This window comes from Daucus carota, chromosome 9 (genome assembly GCF_001625215.2).
Source record: "Daucus carota subsp. sativus chromosome 9, DH1 v3.0, whole genome shotgun sequence".
NCBI lineage: Eukaryota > Viridiplantae > Streptophyta > Magnoliopsida > Apiales > Apiaceae > Daucus > Daucus carota.
In genome coordinates this window covers 5,668,343-5,686,182 of record NC_030389.2, presented here as the reverse complement: position 1 = coordinate 5,686,182, position 17,840 = coordinate 5,668,343, and the positions used below count along the sequence as shown (strand labels likewise).

Sequence of the window (17,840 nt, the reverse complement as noted above, 5' to 3'; positions counted from 1 at the left end):
TTATTTATGAACCAAGTCACAGCAACTGTACACAAATAACAAATTACAAAGGTTGTACTTGACAATCAAATCAGAATGAATTAATCAATTAAACAAAGAATTTACAAATATTCAATCCATTCTATACTCAGTTGGATCTTCATACATATGTAAACAAAGGATTCGTAACAAGGAATACAAGGGTGCTAGTTTTAACCAAAATACAAATCTTATCATTTTCAACAGACAATTATCTCCAAGTTCTCTTTGATATATCTGGGACCCTTTCTTAGAAACCATCTTTGCAAGCTGCTCTGTAATTATAATCTTTACACAAAGCTAATCATTACTGGAATCTAAAGAGAATATAACTAGTCTGGAACACAAATTTAGGATATGGCAAGAGTATAAGAATAATATAAAAATACAATACATTGTTTGTTCTTATCCTTGTGGCATCACAATATACGCCACAATAGTTTTTCCAGAACCAAACACCAAGTTCCCAACATTCAAATTCTATATGTCGTTTTACTATTTAAGACAGAATAGTTTTTTCACTATCGAGGAGTATAATAAGGGTAACATGGCAACATTGCAAGACTGGAAATAACCTGTAATTACTGATGGTTAAAGATATTATACTAATTAATAACTACTTGAAACCTATTCACAAGTAACCACTCCATTCGACAATGAATCGATATAATTAACAGTATCAAGCAAAAACAATCTTCAAATAGTCTTTACAAAAAGAACTTTATCACATTACCTAAAACCAGACTGATACATTTTATGGGTTAAAAAACAACGAGAGCTAAAGGGAAATCTAAGTTTAACAAGAGCTAACAAATTATATAAGTACCCGACTTAGTACTGAATTCCTGCATTCTGGAAGAGCTAACATGCAGTTTTTTCATGTACTTGCAGGCAGACCTGAGATTTTTGCTTGATATTGGGTGATCATCATATCAGAATTATCCTGACTGATAGAGAAAGAACATCAAGTGAAGAATTCATACATTTATAAAAATATAAAATAGCAGAGCAGATAGTAAGGGTTGAGGGTTTATACAAAATCATAGAAGAGGCCTGTTTATGGAACTTCTAATCTCTTGTTTTCTGTTTCCTGCTACTCTGCTGATCAGATACAGATAAACATATATTAAAATGTTTAAGACTTTCTCAATTTTGCAAGCAGAAACAATTGAACTTAAATGTGTAAAGTTGCTCGACCAAACCATTGACATGTACAGGAGACCACATCCATAATTTACAACCAACTACTCTGTCCATCATTTGGAACCAACTACTCTATCTTTAAACAACAATATTATGCCACATTTAATACTCCATAACGATTGACAAAAGGGAGGAAAGTGAAGTCGGAGTAATAACCTAGTAGTTCTTAATATGAGCGCACATTAAAGACTAGAGGAATTAATAGAGGGAGTGCTAATCTAGGCCTATTTCACACTATACTAGCACCAGGAGCCGTTTCATTGGGGGCACAAGTTGTCACTAACCTATTCCAGAACTTGTATCAATAAACAATAATATACCGAGCCAAACTAGTACATAGCTTTCTTTGTTACCTTCATCTTCGGCGTTCCGCACTGCTGAGGACACGGGGCTTGAAACAGATACCCCTGTAACTGATTCACTCAAACCCAATGAACTGCCTTCTGCTCTTGCTAAAAGCCCTAATTTCAAGCCCCTGCCAAAAACCCCAATTGAGAGCCGTAATCACCTGTATAATAGAAAAAATAGAAATCAGTAGCTGGTAGCCCAAATTTCATTTCACCGGAAGAAATTAATGGATATATTGCAGATTGAGGTTGAGTAGTGAGAGGATTTTGTAAGATTGAGGTTGAGTAGTTAGCATCGGATGTGTGTTTTGTGAGAGAGGGTCCGATGTGTTTGGATTTGGGGGGAACTTTACCGCTTTTTCTGCCTTTTTTCTAATCCCGCTCATTTTTCCCCCCTTCTATACAAAACAAGTATACAAAATTATAAATTAAAATATTTTTGATTGAAAATATTTTGACCGCATTTGATTAAAAAATCAACATACCAAATAAAAAATTATTTTTTCTGAAATTTTTTTAATCAATATTAATACGTTACAATAATATCCGTACGATTGGATCGTCCAAAATAATTCTTGAAAAAATAATTTCATGTTTTAGGTGAATATTTCCTTAAAGGCTAAATAATTTGACTGCATTTGAATACAAAATCCAAACACGAAATAAAAAGCTAGTTTTTTAAAAATATTAATCAATATTAACATATTACACTGACATTCATACGGTTGGATCGTCTAAAATGCTTTTTACAAAAAAAATAGTTTCATGTTTCGGGTATGTATTCATTAAAGGTTAAGTAATTTGACTGAATTTGACTACAAAATCCACACACCAAATAAAAGGCTAATTTTTTTTAAATTTTTTTATATTAATATTAAAAAGTTACAATAACATCTGTACGGTTGGATCGTCCAAAATAATTTTTTAAAAAATATTTTCATGTTTCGGATAAGTATTTCATTAAAGTTTGTGTAATTTGAGCGCATTTGACTACAATATTCACACACCAAATAAAAAAGCTAAATTTTTAAAAATATTTTTCAATCAATATTAACACGTTACAATAACATCTGTACGGTTGGATCGTCCAAAATGATTTTCTAAAAAATAGTTTCATGTTTCGAGTATGTATTTCACTAAAGGCTAAGTAATTTGACCGCATTCGACTACAAAATCCACACACCAAATAAAAAGCTAATTTTTTTAAAATTTTTTATATCAATATTAACATGTTGCAATAACATCCATACGGTTAGATCCCCAAAAATAATTTCTGAAAAAATAGTTTCATGTTTAAGGTAAGTATTTCATTAAAAACAAGGTAATTTGACCGCATTTGACTACAAAATACACACACCTTTAATGTATTTTAATCAATATTAACACCTTACAATCGCATCTGTACGGTTGGATCATCCAAAATGATTTTTTTTTGAAATAGTTTAATGTTTTTGATAAATATTCGATTTAAAGGCCAAGTAATTTGACCGCATTTGACTACAAAATCCACACACCAAATAAAAGACTGATTTTTTCAAAATTTATTTTAATCAATATTAATACGTTACAGTCACATCCGTACGGTTGGATCGCCCACAATGATTTTTTTTAAAAATAGTTTCATGTTTTTGTTAAGTATATATTCGATTAAAGGCTAAGTAATTTGACCGCGTTTGACTACAAAATCAATACACCAAATAGAAGGCTAATTTTTTTAAAAATTATTTTAGTCAATATTAACACATTACAATAACATCCGTACGGTTGGATTGTCCAAAAATGATTTTTACAAAATAGTTACTTGTTTCGGGTAAGTATTCAATTAAAGGCCAGGTAATTTGACTATAAAATCCATACACCAAATAAAACACCATCAAATGAGTCTTGATTTTTTTTAAAAAAAATCTCACATCCCTAAACTCACAGCATTTTACATCCGTACAGATGGATTGTTGAAAATGAATCTTAAAAAATATATAAACTTCATTTAGGACAAAACTAGTCCACCGAAGTAGGTGTTTTTACTAATTTGACTATTGTAAAATTTCATCAAATAAGTCTTGATTTTTTTTTTTTAAAAAAATTCTCACATTACTAAAATCACAAGAATATAATATTCGTACGGCTGGATCGTTAAATGAATTTAAAAAAAAAATACACGGACTTCATTTGGGACAAGACAAATAATTATGAAAACTAAAAACACAAAAGTAACACTTTGATACTTATTTTCGCGCTTATAAATATGACTGCGTTTGGTCATATTACCAATTACGACTAAAGTTGGTCGAATATAAAATATGACCGATTCTTGTCAAACTTGTATATATGACCACAGTCCGTCAAATTAATAAATATGACCGAAACCGGTCAAACCTAGCTTTCAAACATTCTGAAACTTTTTGCGGGAAATTTCCCGCTCAAAAAATAAATATGACCGGCTTTATTATTGACCGATTCCAGTCAAATTTAGTGACGTCATCATAAATTTTATTGGAGGGAAATTTGCCTTCTAAATTTTGTGGGTCCCACATTATAAATATGACTGGATAAATATGACTGTCATTTAATATGACCGCCATCAGTAATATTTAATGGCAGTCAAATTTATCCGGTCATATTTAGCTTTGACTTGTAAATTTCTTGATTTGACCTTAAATATGACCGCGCGCAGTCATATTTGTGGTCGGTCATATTTAGCCGGTCATTTTTACCCGTTTTTCTTGTAGTGTTTCTAAAGGCCATGTTTCCATTGAACCAATAGCCTGGTTGAGGAATGGTGAGTTGATCCTTTTTCGCCTTACTTATCCATCCCAGTGCTGCATTGCTTATGATGTTAGGAAAGAGGATTCCTTTTGGTTTGAGTTCCCAGATGATGTGAATACTGGAATATCAGCATACTTCAATATCAATGGGATCTTTTCTCTTAACAAGCCTTAGTCCACCCCCCAGTCTAAATGGGATCATATTATTGGTGAAAAACATTTGTGTGTTGTTGATGCTGCTGTTAGAGGCCTAGCTAGCTAGCTCTTTTTACTCAATCAATTATGATGGCAGATGGAGCTACTTTTCAAAGTGTACTCTCTGTGTAATGCCTGGACTTTTACTATTGTGTGTACCCTACTATTGTTGTGAGGTTTTAAAATTTGTATTCGATATTCTATAGGATTGACATGGGAATTCTATAGGTTTTTTCATGTTTAATTACAATCATGAGACGACATTTAGATCTTTGTTCTGGTGTATGCTAGATTTTTACTCCTAAATATGGGTGAAAATATTAATAATTTTATATATTGTAATTTGAATCAGGCGGCTCGCGAGCTGGCCCAGCTCGAACTCGTTTAATTGGGCTCGACTCGACTCGTTAAACGAGCCAAATTCAGGCAAAGGTTCCGTCTCGTTTAATTCTCGACTCGTGAAGTTAAACGAGCCGAGTTTTGGTAGAGGTTTAGGCTCAATTAAGTTTAAAATTATACGAGCTGACTCGTTCGACTCGTTAAAACCGGTTCGTTTAGTTAAACGAGCCGGATCGACTCGACTCGTGAAATTAAACGAGTGAGATTTAGACTTGATTAGTTAAACGAGCCGGCTCGGCTCCAGATTACTGCAATCATCAATATCCGGTGTTTTCAGTGATCTCATGGTTCTCATGGTGTGTGGAAGAGTTTCAAGGTTCTTGTTATCGGTAAATCTCAGCTTAACAAGGTTAATGAGACATCCAATCGAATCCGGTAATTTTGAAACAATAACATCATGTACATTGAGCTCTTTCAGGGATTCAATTTCCCCAATTCTACTAGCAATGCTTCCAGACCTCTTGAATGGCCAACACTAAGAACTTCCAGTTCTCTTAAGTTGCAAACGGTGCCCGGAAGAGTTTTTAGAGTTTTATGCTTCTGATGGTCCTTATGATATATGGTCATAGGCTTCCTGTGACAAGTTAATATATATCAGCTTAGCAAGCTTACTAAGACGTCCTGTCGAGTCTGGTAATTTGAAAGAGCTACATTATGTGCATCGAGCTCTTTCAGGGATTCAATGTTCCTCAATTGTTCTGGCAATGCTTCGACCCTAAAACATCCACCAATATTTAAAACTTCCAATGCTCTCAAGTTGCAAATGGTGTCCGGAAGACTTCTTAGCTTTCTACAACCCCTCAATTTCAAAAAAAAAGCCTCCCTAAACTTCCAATTGATACGTCGAGCTCCACCAAGCTGTCACAGCCCTCGAAATTTCATACTTGCAAAAAAACATACTCATAGTACCAACATTGCCTGATTCCCACATCTGCATCATTCTGCTGCAAGCTAGGCAACTCAAGTAGAACCAGTTGTGCGGGTTAAATTCAAAAGGGAAACACTTTAAGGGACAATATTCCCAACAAAGCCAAATCTATTTATAAAGTGTGCCTTCAAAGCCTCCAATGAGATTTACACCCGTGAACTGAAGTAATCTTAACTTTCTCATCCTTCTGAATGCTTCTGCAGCAAATGCATGTTCTTTTCCTACAATGAGATGGAAGATATTGATGGTGGTAAAGGGCCTAGCTAGCTAGCTCTTTGTACTTAATCAATTATGATGGCAGATCGAGCTACTTTTCATAGTGTACTCTCTATTTAGGGTCCAGGTCCCAGCATATGATTGCTGGGGAACTGGTAACCAACACACACCTTTCCCACCATTGGATGAGTTCACGAACAACGGTGATTTAAAAATTCTAAGTCTTTAGTGAGTAGGAGATTGAGGACTCAAAATGTAGTATCTTTTCTCTGTCTCCGGGCCACACTCGAGAACCGTTCTTCGTGAACTGTTCAGAAATTTTATTAAGTTATGACCGATCCGTAAAACGTATATCATTTTCATTAATTTTCCATTTTTAAATAGCTATAATTATATAATCATGCGAACTTACGACAGAAACGAAAACTATTTTGTTTTCATTTATTTTTTGGGTTTTAATTAGGTAAATATGTTAACTTACGACGGAAAAATAAAACATATCATTCTCATTTATATTCCATTTTTAAATGGCTATAATTATATAATTATGTGAACTTACAACGGCGGCGTAGTTACGATGAAAGCGGAAACTATTTTATTTTCATTTATTTTTTTAATTAGAGAAATATGTAAACGTACGACGGAAAAATTAAAAAAATCATTCTCATTTATTTCAAGTTTTTAAATATCTATAATTATATAATTATGTGTACTTACGACGGCGTAGATACGACGAAAACAAAAACTATTATATTTTCATTTATTTTTCTTTTTAATTAGCTAAGTATGTTAAATTACGACAGTTTAATTATGACGGAAAAATAAAACTTATCATTCTCATTTATTTTCCGTTACGACGGCGTAGTTACGACGGAATCGAAAACCATTTTCTTTTCGTTTATTTTTTGTCTTTAATTACCTAAATATGTTAACTTACGATGGTTCTTTTCATAGGAAAAGATTTCTTTTATTTTATTAGTTTGGGCTGAATTCTAGCTAATAAACAGAATACATACGACGGAAGGTGGATATGTCGTAAGTACTAACGAGAATATACGACGGATATTTACCAGAGATATAGTAATAGAAAAAAGAGATATATTCAATAACAATATTTAAGAGTGTTACAATTAAATAGAGTGGATTCGAAATCTATATTATTATACTATTAAAGCTGAAACATTAAAAGTTTGGTCGGTCGGTACTTGGGCCGAATTACGGGCCTTTTTATATAATCAGTTATCCTTTTAACTTAATGTTTGATCGTCGGTACTTGGGCCGAGTTATGAGCCTTTTTATATAATCCATTATCTTTTTTAACTAAAATTATTATTTTATTTATATTTTCTAACTAAAAAAATTCAATTTTCTAAAAATAACATTGGACAATAAACCTTTTTATTATTAATTAAATCAAATACTTTAAACATTGGACCGTATGATCGGTGTGTATTTCAATTAAATTAAAATACAGACAATAAAATTACAAATATTATAAATGGCCCGTGCATGGCACGGGTTATAAGCTAGTATAAGTTATAAGATAAAGAGTGTTACATGTTTGAATTCTATTAGTGTGTAGTATATATTTCGAAGGTGTGATTATTAAATAATATTTACAATACAAATTAATAGATCATAAGTAAGATTATAAAATTACATAAATATTACAAGTTAATAATTCAAAAAATTTGAATTATGATTATGTTGTTTTATATATTAATATTATTCAGTTTTGAACAAATTTAGTATTTGTAAGGATATATATTATTATTAACAATATAATATTATAAAGACTATTATTAGAGAGTTTTTCGTAAAATAAATGTAGACACCAACTAATGACCTCAATTTAAATTGAAATATAAAAAATATTTAATTATGTAATCTCGTTAGTTTTATGATAATGGATTAAGCATTATCAATTTCAAAAGTTAAACATGAATATATACAAATATACCACAATAATATGCTATTGTCACTTACCCTGAGTATAACTTTTAGTAGGCTTCATAAAACACCCAAATCGCAATCCAAACACCTCTTGTACCTTTCACAACAAACCCATGTTCTTCCATACATTTCTATCATCCTTCAAATTCATTGTTTGTAGATTTCAAGCCCCACAACAAGATGAAATTAAAACAAGAACGACCCTCTAGGTATGTTCCGTCTAGATCACCAACTCCATCTCCATCCCCATCGCCATCTCCATCTCCATCCCCACCTCCATCCCCAGTTAGGCATCCATCTAGGGTTTGGTCTCCACCTCCAGCTACTCATGCATCTCCATTGAAGCACTAACATACAAGACCTTGTTGCATTCAAACAATCATCACCATGTCGTCGGGTATGTATTCTACTTATCTGTGATGATCATACAGTTCAAGATCCGTGGATTCCTGTTACTGTTCCTGTTAGCGTTCTTTTACACTGTTCCTGATTATAACATATAGTGTTATTAAGACGTGGTTCTTTTATTGATTCTTACATGATTCCTTTTAATTATCTTACATGTGGTATCAGAGCCAACGGTTATAGAACGTATGATTGTTCCATCAATATAAGTAGCATCCATACATGAATATTATGATATCTGGAATTAAAATCATCATCAATTAGTATTCATCTGATTATTATGTGTTTGCTATATGTTGCTATATATGATATATGATGTGTTTGCCTGGAGATATTATGTTGACTCCAAATTATGATTATAATCTCACATGGTGATATTTGGCTATTATGTTTTGTCAAATTTTATGGGTTATTTTGAGTACTACCCACAGGAGTACTTGGAATATTATACTAATGAATAAATTTAAGTACTACCCACAGGAGTATTTAAATTTAATCTTATTGAAGGATTTAAATACTACCCACAGGAGTATTTGAATTCTGATCTTATGGAAGGTTTTGAGAACTACCCACAGGAGTGCTCAAAATCCTTGAACTGAAAGATTTATTTTATGTGTTACCTTAAGATTTGATTCTTGTATCTCTTTGCAGTCAATACAACTTCGGCTCTTAATTCCTACGCTACATCTATTGTTAAGCTCAATGGAACCAACTACTCAGAATGGAAAGAGCAAGTTGAGTTCTCATTGGGAGTTCTTGAATTGGACATGGCTCTCCTAAGAGATAAACCAAGTCCACTTACTGAGTCAAGTACTCCTGAAGAGAAAAAGTTCCATGATGATTGGGAAAGATCCAATAGATTGAGCATGATGTTTATGCGGATGGTGGTTGACACTAACATTAAGTCATCACTTCCTACCACTGATAATGCTAAGGAATACTTAAAGAATATTGAGGAAAGGTTCAAGACAGCAGATAAATCCCTTGCGGGGAAGCTGATGACGGATCTTTGTAACCATGAAGTTTGATGGTTCTCGCACCATGAATGCTCATGTCATTGAAATGATCAACCTTGCTGCCAAACTTAAGAATTTGGGATTGGCAATGGATGATGCTTTCCTTGTCCAATTTATTCTGACTAGTTTGCCTCCGCAATATGAACCATTCAAGATTCATTACAACACTATTACGGAAAAGTGGAGTTTGAATGAATTGACTAATAAATTGGTTCAGGAGGAATCTAGGCAAGGATCACAAGGTATTAAGGCAGCTCATTTCACTCAAGGAACTGCTAAGCAGGCTGGGAAAAAGAATAGTAAAAGAACACCATTTAAGTCTGATGAGTCTGATCAACCATTAAAGAAGAAAAGGAAGGATAATGTATGCAAATTCTGTAAGAAGCCTGGACATTTCCAGGTGGATTGCAATAAACGTAAAGCTTGGTTCGAAAAGAAAGGTAACCCAATGGGTTTGTAAGTTATTTCGAATCAAAGCTAACTGACGTTCCTTCCTCTACTTGGTGGATAGACACCGGTGCTAATGTTCATGTTTCGAATTCCATGCAGGGATTCAGTACGATCCAAATTACAAATCCAAGTGATCAGGATTTTATTTTTATGGGAAATAAAGACAAAGCTCCGGTGAAAGCTATTGGAACTTATCGTCTTAATTTAAATAGTGATTATGTATTGGACTTGTTCCAAACACTTTATGTACCGTCTGTTTCCCGTAATCTTATTTCTGTAAGTGCACTTGATAAGGCTGGATACTCTTTTGAGTTTGGCAATGGAAATTTTCAGCTTGTTTAAAGATTCCAGTTGTATTGGTTCTGGAATTTTGATTGATGGTTTTTACAAGCTAGAACTTAAGAATCCAAATGCTGAAATAAATTTTACCCTGCATGATAAAGAAACAAAGCCCAAGTCATCTAAAGATGACACGTACTTCGTGTGGCATAAAAAGCTGGGACATATATCCAGTGAAAGAATCAAACGATTAATTAAGGATGGTATTCTTCCACAAATGGATTTTAATAATGTTCCAGCATGTGTTGATTGTATTAAGGGAAAAACAACAAAGAACACAAAGAAAGGAGCCACAAGAAGTACCAAGCATCTTGAAATTGTACATACAGATATTTGCGGACCTTTTGATGTTCCGACTTTTGGAGGAGAAAAGTATTTTATCACATTTATCGACGATTATTCACGCTATTGTTATGTCTTTCTATTACATGAAAAATCTCAATCGGTGGATGCTGTACAAGTGTTCATTGCTGAGGCAGAAAGACAAATAAAAGAAAAGGTGAAAATCATTAGGTCGGATAGAGGTGGTGAATTCTATGGGCGGTATGATGAAACAGGGCAACACCCTGGACCTTTTGCTAAATTTCTCCAAAAGCTTGGTATTATAGCTCAGTACACAATGCCTGGTTCTCCATGGCAGAATGGTGTAGCTGAAAGAAGGAATCGTACATATATGGAGATGGTTAGATCCATGATGAGTCACGCTAATTTGCCAATGTTCTTGTGGATGGAAGCCTTACGTACAGTCGTTTATATCTTAAATAGGGTTCCAAGCAAAGCAGTTCCAAAAACACCTTTTGAACTGTGGAAAGGATGGAAACCTAGTTTAAGACATCTCCAAATTTGGGGTTGTCCGGCTGAGGCTAGAATATACAATTCACAAGAAAAGAAGTTGGATTTTAGAACAGTGAGTGGATACTTTATAGGATATCCAGAAAATACAAAGGGATATCGAATTTACTGTCCTAACCATAGTACGAGAATAGTTGAAATTGGTAATGCCAAGTTCTATGAGAATAATGAGATCAGTGGGAGCATAAAGCAAAATGATGTGATCATTCAAGAAGTAAGGGTACCAGTTCTGCTACCTATTATTTCGAAAGATGTTGGGAATACCTCTAGGAATGAACAAGAGAACACTGAGGAGATCCCAATGAATGATCAGCTCCCTGATGAGGTTCTCACAAATGAAAATAATAATGGAGATTCATCGGAAATAACATTAAGGAGATCTCAGAGACAAAAGAGATCAGCTATTTCTGATGATTTCTTGCTTTATCTCATAGAAGCTGATGAAAATAAGGATCCAGTTTCTTATGCTCAAGCCATTAAAGGCCCTGATTCTGACAAATGGGTTGATGCAATGAAGGATGAATTAAAATCTATGAGTGATAATCAAGTCTGGGAAATTGTTCAACTCCCGCCGGGTCGTAAAGCAATTGGTTGTAGATGGGTATACAAAACCAAACGTGATTCTAAAGGCGATGTTGAACGATATAAAGCTCGACTTGTGATTAAAGGTTTTAATCAGAAAGAAGGCATCGATTATTTCGAGACTTTTTCTCCAGTTTCCAGAAAAGATTCTTTTAGAATCATCATGGCATTAGTAGCTCATTATGATCTTGAGTTGCATCAAATGGATGTCAAAACGGCGTTCCTGAATGGAGACTTGGAAGAAGAAATATATATGTGTCAACCCGAAGGCTTCATAATTGAAGGGCAAGAGCATATGGTCTGTAAACTTAGAAAATCGATATATGGACTAAGGCAAGCTTCCAGAGATTGGTATTTAAAATTTCATGAAACCATTACAAGTTTCGGTTTCACTGAAAATGTTGTTGATACCTGCATATATCTTAAATTCAGTGGGAGCAAATTCATATTTTTGATTCTGTATGTTGATGACATATTATTGGCTTGTAGTGACCTTGGTTTGTTGCGAGAAACTAAAGATTATCTCTCAAAGAACTTTGAAATGAAAGATATGGGGGACGCTTCCTATGTTCTGGGCATAGAAATTTTTCGTGATAGAACACAAGGAATTTTGGGCTTGTCTCAAAAGGCCTATATCGATAAAGTTCTTAAGAGATTTAACATGGATTCTTGTTCCGCTAGTCCTGTTCCATTGCATAAAGGAGACAAACTTGTTCTTAAGCAATGTCCGAGGACACCTATGGAACGAGAAGAAATGCAGAAATATCCTTATGCATCTCTCGTGGGGAGCCTGATGTATGCACAGGTCTGTACCAGGCCTGACATTAGCCATGCTGTTGGCGTGTTGGGAAGGTTTCAGAGTGACCCAGGGATCGCTCATTGGAAAGCTGCAAAGAAAGTTCTGAGATACCTAAAGGGAACCAAAAATTACATGCTTACGTTCAGAAAATCAAATCATCCACAGATGATTGGTTATGCTGATTTGGATTTTGCTGGATGTCCTGATACTAGGCTCTGCACTCTTGGATATACATATCTTTTATGTGGAGGTGCCGTTTCATGGAAAAGTCAAAAATCTGAAATGATTTTCGGTTCCACCATGATGGCTGAATATGTGGCCTGTTATGAAGCTTCCACTCAAGGAACATGGCTGCGCAATTTTGTGTCACAGTTTGGAGACTTAAATTTTATCTCCAAACCATTATCGATCTGTTGTGACAATCAAGCTGCGACGTTCTTTTCTAAGCATGACAGGATTACTGATGGTTCCAAACACATGGACCTAAAATACCTGTTGCTAAAGCAAGATGTTAAACAAAAGAAAATTGTCATTGAGTCCATATGCACTGACTTGCAAGTGGCAGACATACTTACAAAAGGACTGCCAATTAAGACCTTTGAAAGGCATGCTGAAAGTTTAGGTCTCCTGGACAGTTCCTAAATTACTGATTATGTCACTTGTTTTTATGTATATGTGAAAGACAATTACTGAGCTCTTAATGTATATAACATCTGAAGTTTTCTAGTTTCTTCATCATAAAGGTGTACACACTTATGTTTAAGATGAATGAAACATTAGGTGACCATTAAGCCATTCTCATTATGACCTGGTTGTGAAAATTGCAGATGTGGTAGTACATGGAAGTAAGCGTGTTATACAATAACATGTGCACGCCATGACTCATGCATCTGTTAATCTATCAACTAGGAACTTGAAGAATAACTAATGTCTTTGTGCACATTCATGACATGTTTCCTATAAGACCAAGTGGGAGACTGTAAGAAATATTTATATTATTGTAAGGAATTTACATTTATTCCTATAAATATTCCTTCTCATAAAGTGGTCTATAGGAAACTCAAGAGTTGGATAACTTACCCGATTAATTCTGATGGACAATTAATCAATGGGTAAATAAATGAGGTGAGATGGATGGTCCTCTCTCTGTCTATATATATATCCACCTTTTTCCATCCAAAGGGTTGGACTTAAGAATAGTGTAAGGGTAACACATAATAGATGTATATAGAAAAGAGAGAGATACTCATGCATCTCCATTGAAGCCATTAAAGCACTAACATACAAGACCTTGTTGCATTCAAACAATCATCACCATGTCGTCGGGTATGTATTCTACTTATCTGTGATGATCATACAGTTCAAGATCCGTGGATTCCTGTTACTGTTCCTGTTAGCGTTCTTTTACACTGTTCCTGATTATAACATATAGTGTTATTAAGACGTGGTTCTTTTATTGATTCTTACATGATTCCTTTTAATTATCTTACAAGCTCTGCCACCAATTCTCAATGATACTGACCGCGCTTTAATAGCATCCAGGGTAAGAAGTCTTCCATATATTTTAGGTCTATAATGTTCAATTTAGCTCGATCTAGTTATGAGATGTGGATTTTAATTTCCCTTTAATTCATAGATTATTACCAACTGTATGTACATATGGCTATTATTCACTCAAATTTTCCTGAGTTATTGAAAAGGAAATCCTAGATTAAGGTGTTCAATCTTGTTTTCTATACCCTAACATTTGATTACTGAAATCAAGGCCTCGGATTTGTAAGCCCAAATATAATTTTGCAAATCTGTAGTTCAAAGTTTCTTATAGTGTAAAAAATGATTCAGACTGATATTATCTTTGTTATAGTAACCATACCAGGATTTAGTACGGCCTTGTCCCTCTCTCATGCCCTGCAACAAGTAATTGGACTACTAATATTATTGCCATGTTAGGGTTTCATTCTGTAAAGAATAAATTTAGGCGTCCATAATAATGTGCTCATCAAATTTCATTGTGATTTTGTTACAATTATAAAGTAGAAGTATGATTTGCTGTTATTAAATCTTCAGATGGTTGAAGTCTCTTGTCCCTTCTCTTGTTCCTCCCTGGGTGGTACCACTTCGGTCATTGCTAGCAGAAACAGGAAGAGAAAGGCCGATGATACCACTATATGCAATATCCCCACTTCATTATTGCATAATATATTTCTTTTGATACCAGCCCTGACCCTTCGGAGTATGACCAAACTTGTCTGTAAAGAATGGAATTACATAATCTCTAACTCAAACTTTGTCAAGGATCACTCTACTCGTAATGCAAGGGGAGGGTTTCTGGTTCAAAAGTGTGTACATGGTAAAACTTCACAGTCCTATTTGGTTGAGATCCGTGATGACACTAATGCGGTAACCATCCATCCAACAAACCTAGTGTTTGAAACCGTTATTGCCACTTCTGGAGGTTTTCTATATGTGAAAGAAAGTAGAGGAACTTCAAAATTGTCAATTATGGAAGCTGTAAGTGGAAAAAAGCTGAACCTACCACCTTCACCACAACCAAGAGCATGGCTTCTGTTTTCTGGTTTCGCACAGGATCGAAGTACTGGAATATACAAGGTTGTGCGCTTATATACTGTCGCTAGTGATAATTTTTGTTTTGTCTTATCACTTGGTGTCGAACATCAGTGGAGACCTATAGATGTTCGGTCTTTTTACTGCAAATCCTTCAAGACAATGACAATCTGTGCTGGAAGATATGTTTACTGCGCAACAAGGTCAGGCTCTTGTTACTTTGACATCATTACCTTCGACGCAGAAACTGAATCAATATATTACTTCCCTACAACATATGTAAAGATTGGTTATGACTACACTTTGCTTCGGATGGAAGATTCCCTGTCATTAATGTCTTGCAACAGAAATTACAAATGGAAAGTGTGGAGATTCAATATCTCTAATCCTCATGTTTGGGAAAGGATTTATAAGATTGATTTGTCAGAGCAAAGACTTTTTATTGAGAGAGAACTTTCAAAAGGCGATGTCTTCATTAAACCAATAGCCTGGTTGAGGAATGGTGAGTTGATCCTTTTTCGCCTGACTTATCCATCCCAGTGCTGCATCGCTTATGATGTGGGGAAAGGGGATTCATTTTGGTTTGAGTTTCCAGATGATGGGGATACCGGAAAAACGGTATACTTTAATATCAGTGAAATATTTTCCCTCAACAAGCCTTAAGTCTGTCCCCCCCATCTCACTTAATAGCCTTGGTGAAAAACATTTGTGTACTATTGATGCTGGTAGTGTCCAAGCTAGTTATTGTTCCTTAATCTCTTAATCAAGTATGATAGGAGAGCTACTTTCCAAAGTGTGATTTCTATGTAATGCCTGGAGTTTTACTTTATTGTGTGTACCAAGCTTTTCTTTTTCCATGTTTTACAAGTTATGATTAGAGCTAAAGTATTGTCGTTTTAACTTTAGCTCTAATCATTGTTCCACTTCTTATGGTGATCGATAGGTTTAGTTTTTGCTATTCCTTATTAGCTTGGGCTTTGATGAAAAGAAATCTCTTGTTCCTCCATGGGTGGTACCACTTTGTTCATTGCTTGCAGAAATAAGAAGAAAAAAGGTGATGATACCAATATGCAATATCCCCCATATCATTATAGCATAATATATTTCTTGGGATACCAGCCCTGACCCTTAGGAGTATGAACAAACGTGTTTGTAAAGAATGGAAAATGACGATCTCGGACTCGGTCTTTGTCGGGGGACACTCTACTCTGAATGCAACTGTAGGGTTTCTGGTTCAAAAGTGTGTACATGGAACTCTCTTGACTTTTCATAAGTTCTCTCCTAGTGATTAAATTATATATAATGACTTTTATATATGGTAAAAAAAATAGGGTTAGATCCTAATTGTTTTTAATCAAAGGGAAGGCCAAGACTATTTTTAAATTTACTTATGTCAGGAGCCAACCTTTATTGTGAGTGCGGTCAAGATATTACAAAAGATATCATCTAAATCCTTACTTTAACACGTGTCCAAGGGTACTATAACTTGAAAAGTATATGAAGGCTCTACTTGCTCACAGCTGCACATGGAATATGAAGATCAATGGACAAAAGGGAGGTGCTCATTTCCTTTTATATAGCATTAATGTAATGGTATTTAACCGCTTCATGTTTTTAATTATATGGGTAAAATTTGTTGATTTAATAGATATTGATTTTTTTTATTTGGATGGTGGCTCCTAACAAAGATTTTAATTAAATAAAGCTCACTTTTTTTATATATATTGATTTTGGTTTTGTCTTGTCCAAGTTATTATATTTGCAACTGAAAATAAATATATGCTCAAATACGAAAATAAAAAATTTGGATGCACCATGATTACCCAAATAATTATAAAAGTGATCAATATCTATCTCATTTCAAGAACTAGTCATATGGCAATAATAAGTTCAAATTTCAATGCTTCAAACACATACATCGATTAGAATATATAGATATGGCTAGAGGCTGGGATTCAATCAATTTTATTGAAATTCTATAAATGATTTTATCGAAATTCAATGATCCTATAAAAATAAAAAGAAAAAACTCTATTAAAATTTATTTTTCACGGTAAACTAAGTAATAGCTATAAAAATCCTCCATTTAAATTTATTTGGGTTTTATAGTTCCGTCTACATTTGCTCCTCTTAGTGATGGAACTCATATTGATCCTTGCACATTGCTTAGTGCATCATTGTCATCGGTTCTAAGTCCGACACCTAGTTGATCATGGTGATTTTTGATGATGTCTGTTATGCAATCTACTACTATACCATTAGCCGCTTATACATTAACGAAACTTATTCCTATTCAAACAAGTTATATGCTAAAGAAGCTCTTAAATGACAAAGTATACTTGTCATCGAAATAGTTTTGAATTCTATTAGTGTAGTATGAATTTGAACCGGTGACTATAAAATAATATAAATAATACAAGTTAATAGGTCATAAGTAAGATTATAAATATATATAAACATTAAATTTAATTAGTCAAAAAAATTTAGAATGATAACTATCTTGCTTTATATATTAATATTAAAAGAAATTGCCCATTTAACTTTCTTTAGGCTCTGTATCCATGACTACATCGGGTTCTCTTAGTGATTGTAATCATATTGAGCCTTGCACACCGCTTCATGCATCATTGTCATCTCATCTAAGTGAGACGCGTGTTTCTCTTAGCGACTGAAATCATATTGAGCCGCTTGTGCATTTAATAAAATCTATATGCCACAAGTGTAGCTTCTTCTACCCCTTCATCCCTATATTGGGAGAAGTCACATGTTACTTTAATTATCATATGCTCAAAGGTGTTTCTCATTCCT

At 34.2% G+C, this 17,840-nt stretch overlaps 1 protein-coding gene and 1 long non-coding RNA gene across 3 annotated transcripts; one reads left to right on the top strand and one right to left on the bottom strand.

The window, feature by feature from the left end:
• Positions 1–70: 70 nt before the first annotated feature.
• On the bottom strand, positions 71–1,922 carry LOC108202328 (uncharacterized). Of its 2 annotated transcripts, none has more exons than XR_010287450.1 (2): positions 1,575–1,922; positions 71–1,119 (listed from the first exon to the last, which is right to left on the bottom strand). It is a non-coding gene; the product is annotated as an uncharacterized LOC108202328 (long non-coding RNA). The 2 variants fall into 2 exon arrangements; XR_010287449.1 differs by having other exon boundaries at positions 71–1,116.
• A 6,489-nt stretch (positions 1,923–8,411) lies between these two features.
• Positions 8,412–9,457, top strand: LOC135149392 (uncharacterized). Its single transcript, XM_064085092.1, has 2 exons — positions 8,412–8,421; positions 9,081–9,457. The coding sequence occupies exons 1-2, from the start codon at positions 8,412–8,414 to the stop codon at positions 9,455–9,457; spliced, it is 387 nt and encodes a 128-aa protein (XP_063941162.1).
• The last annotated feature ends 8,383 nt before the right edge of the window (positions 9,458–17,840 follow it).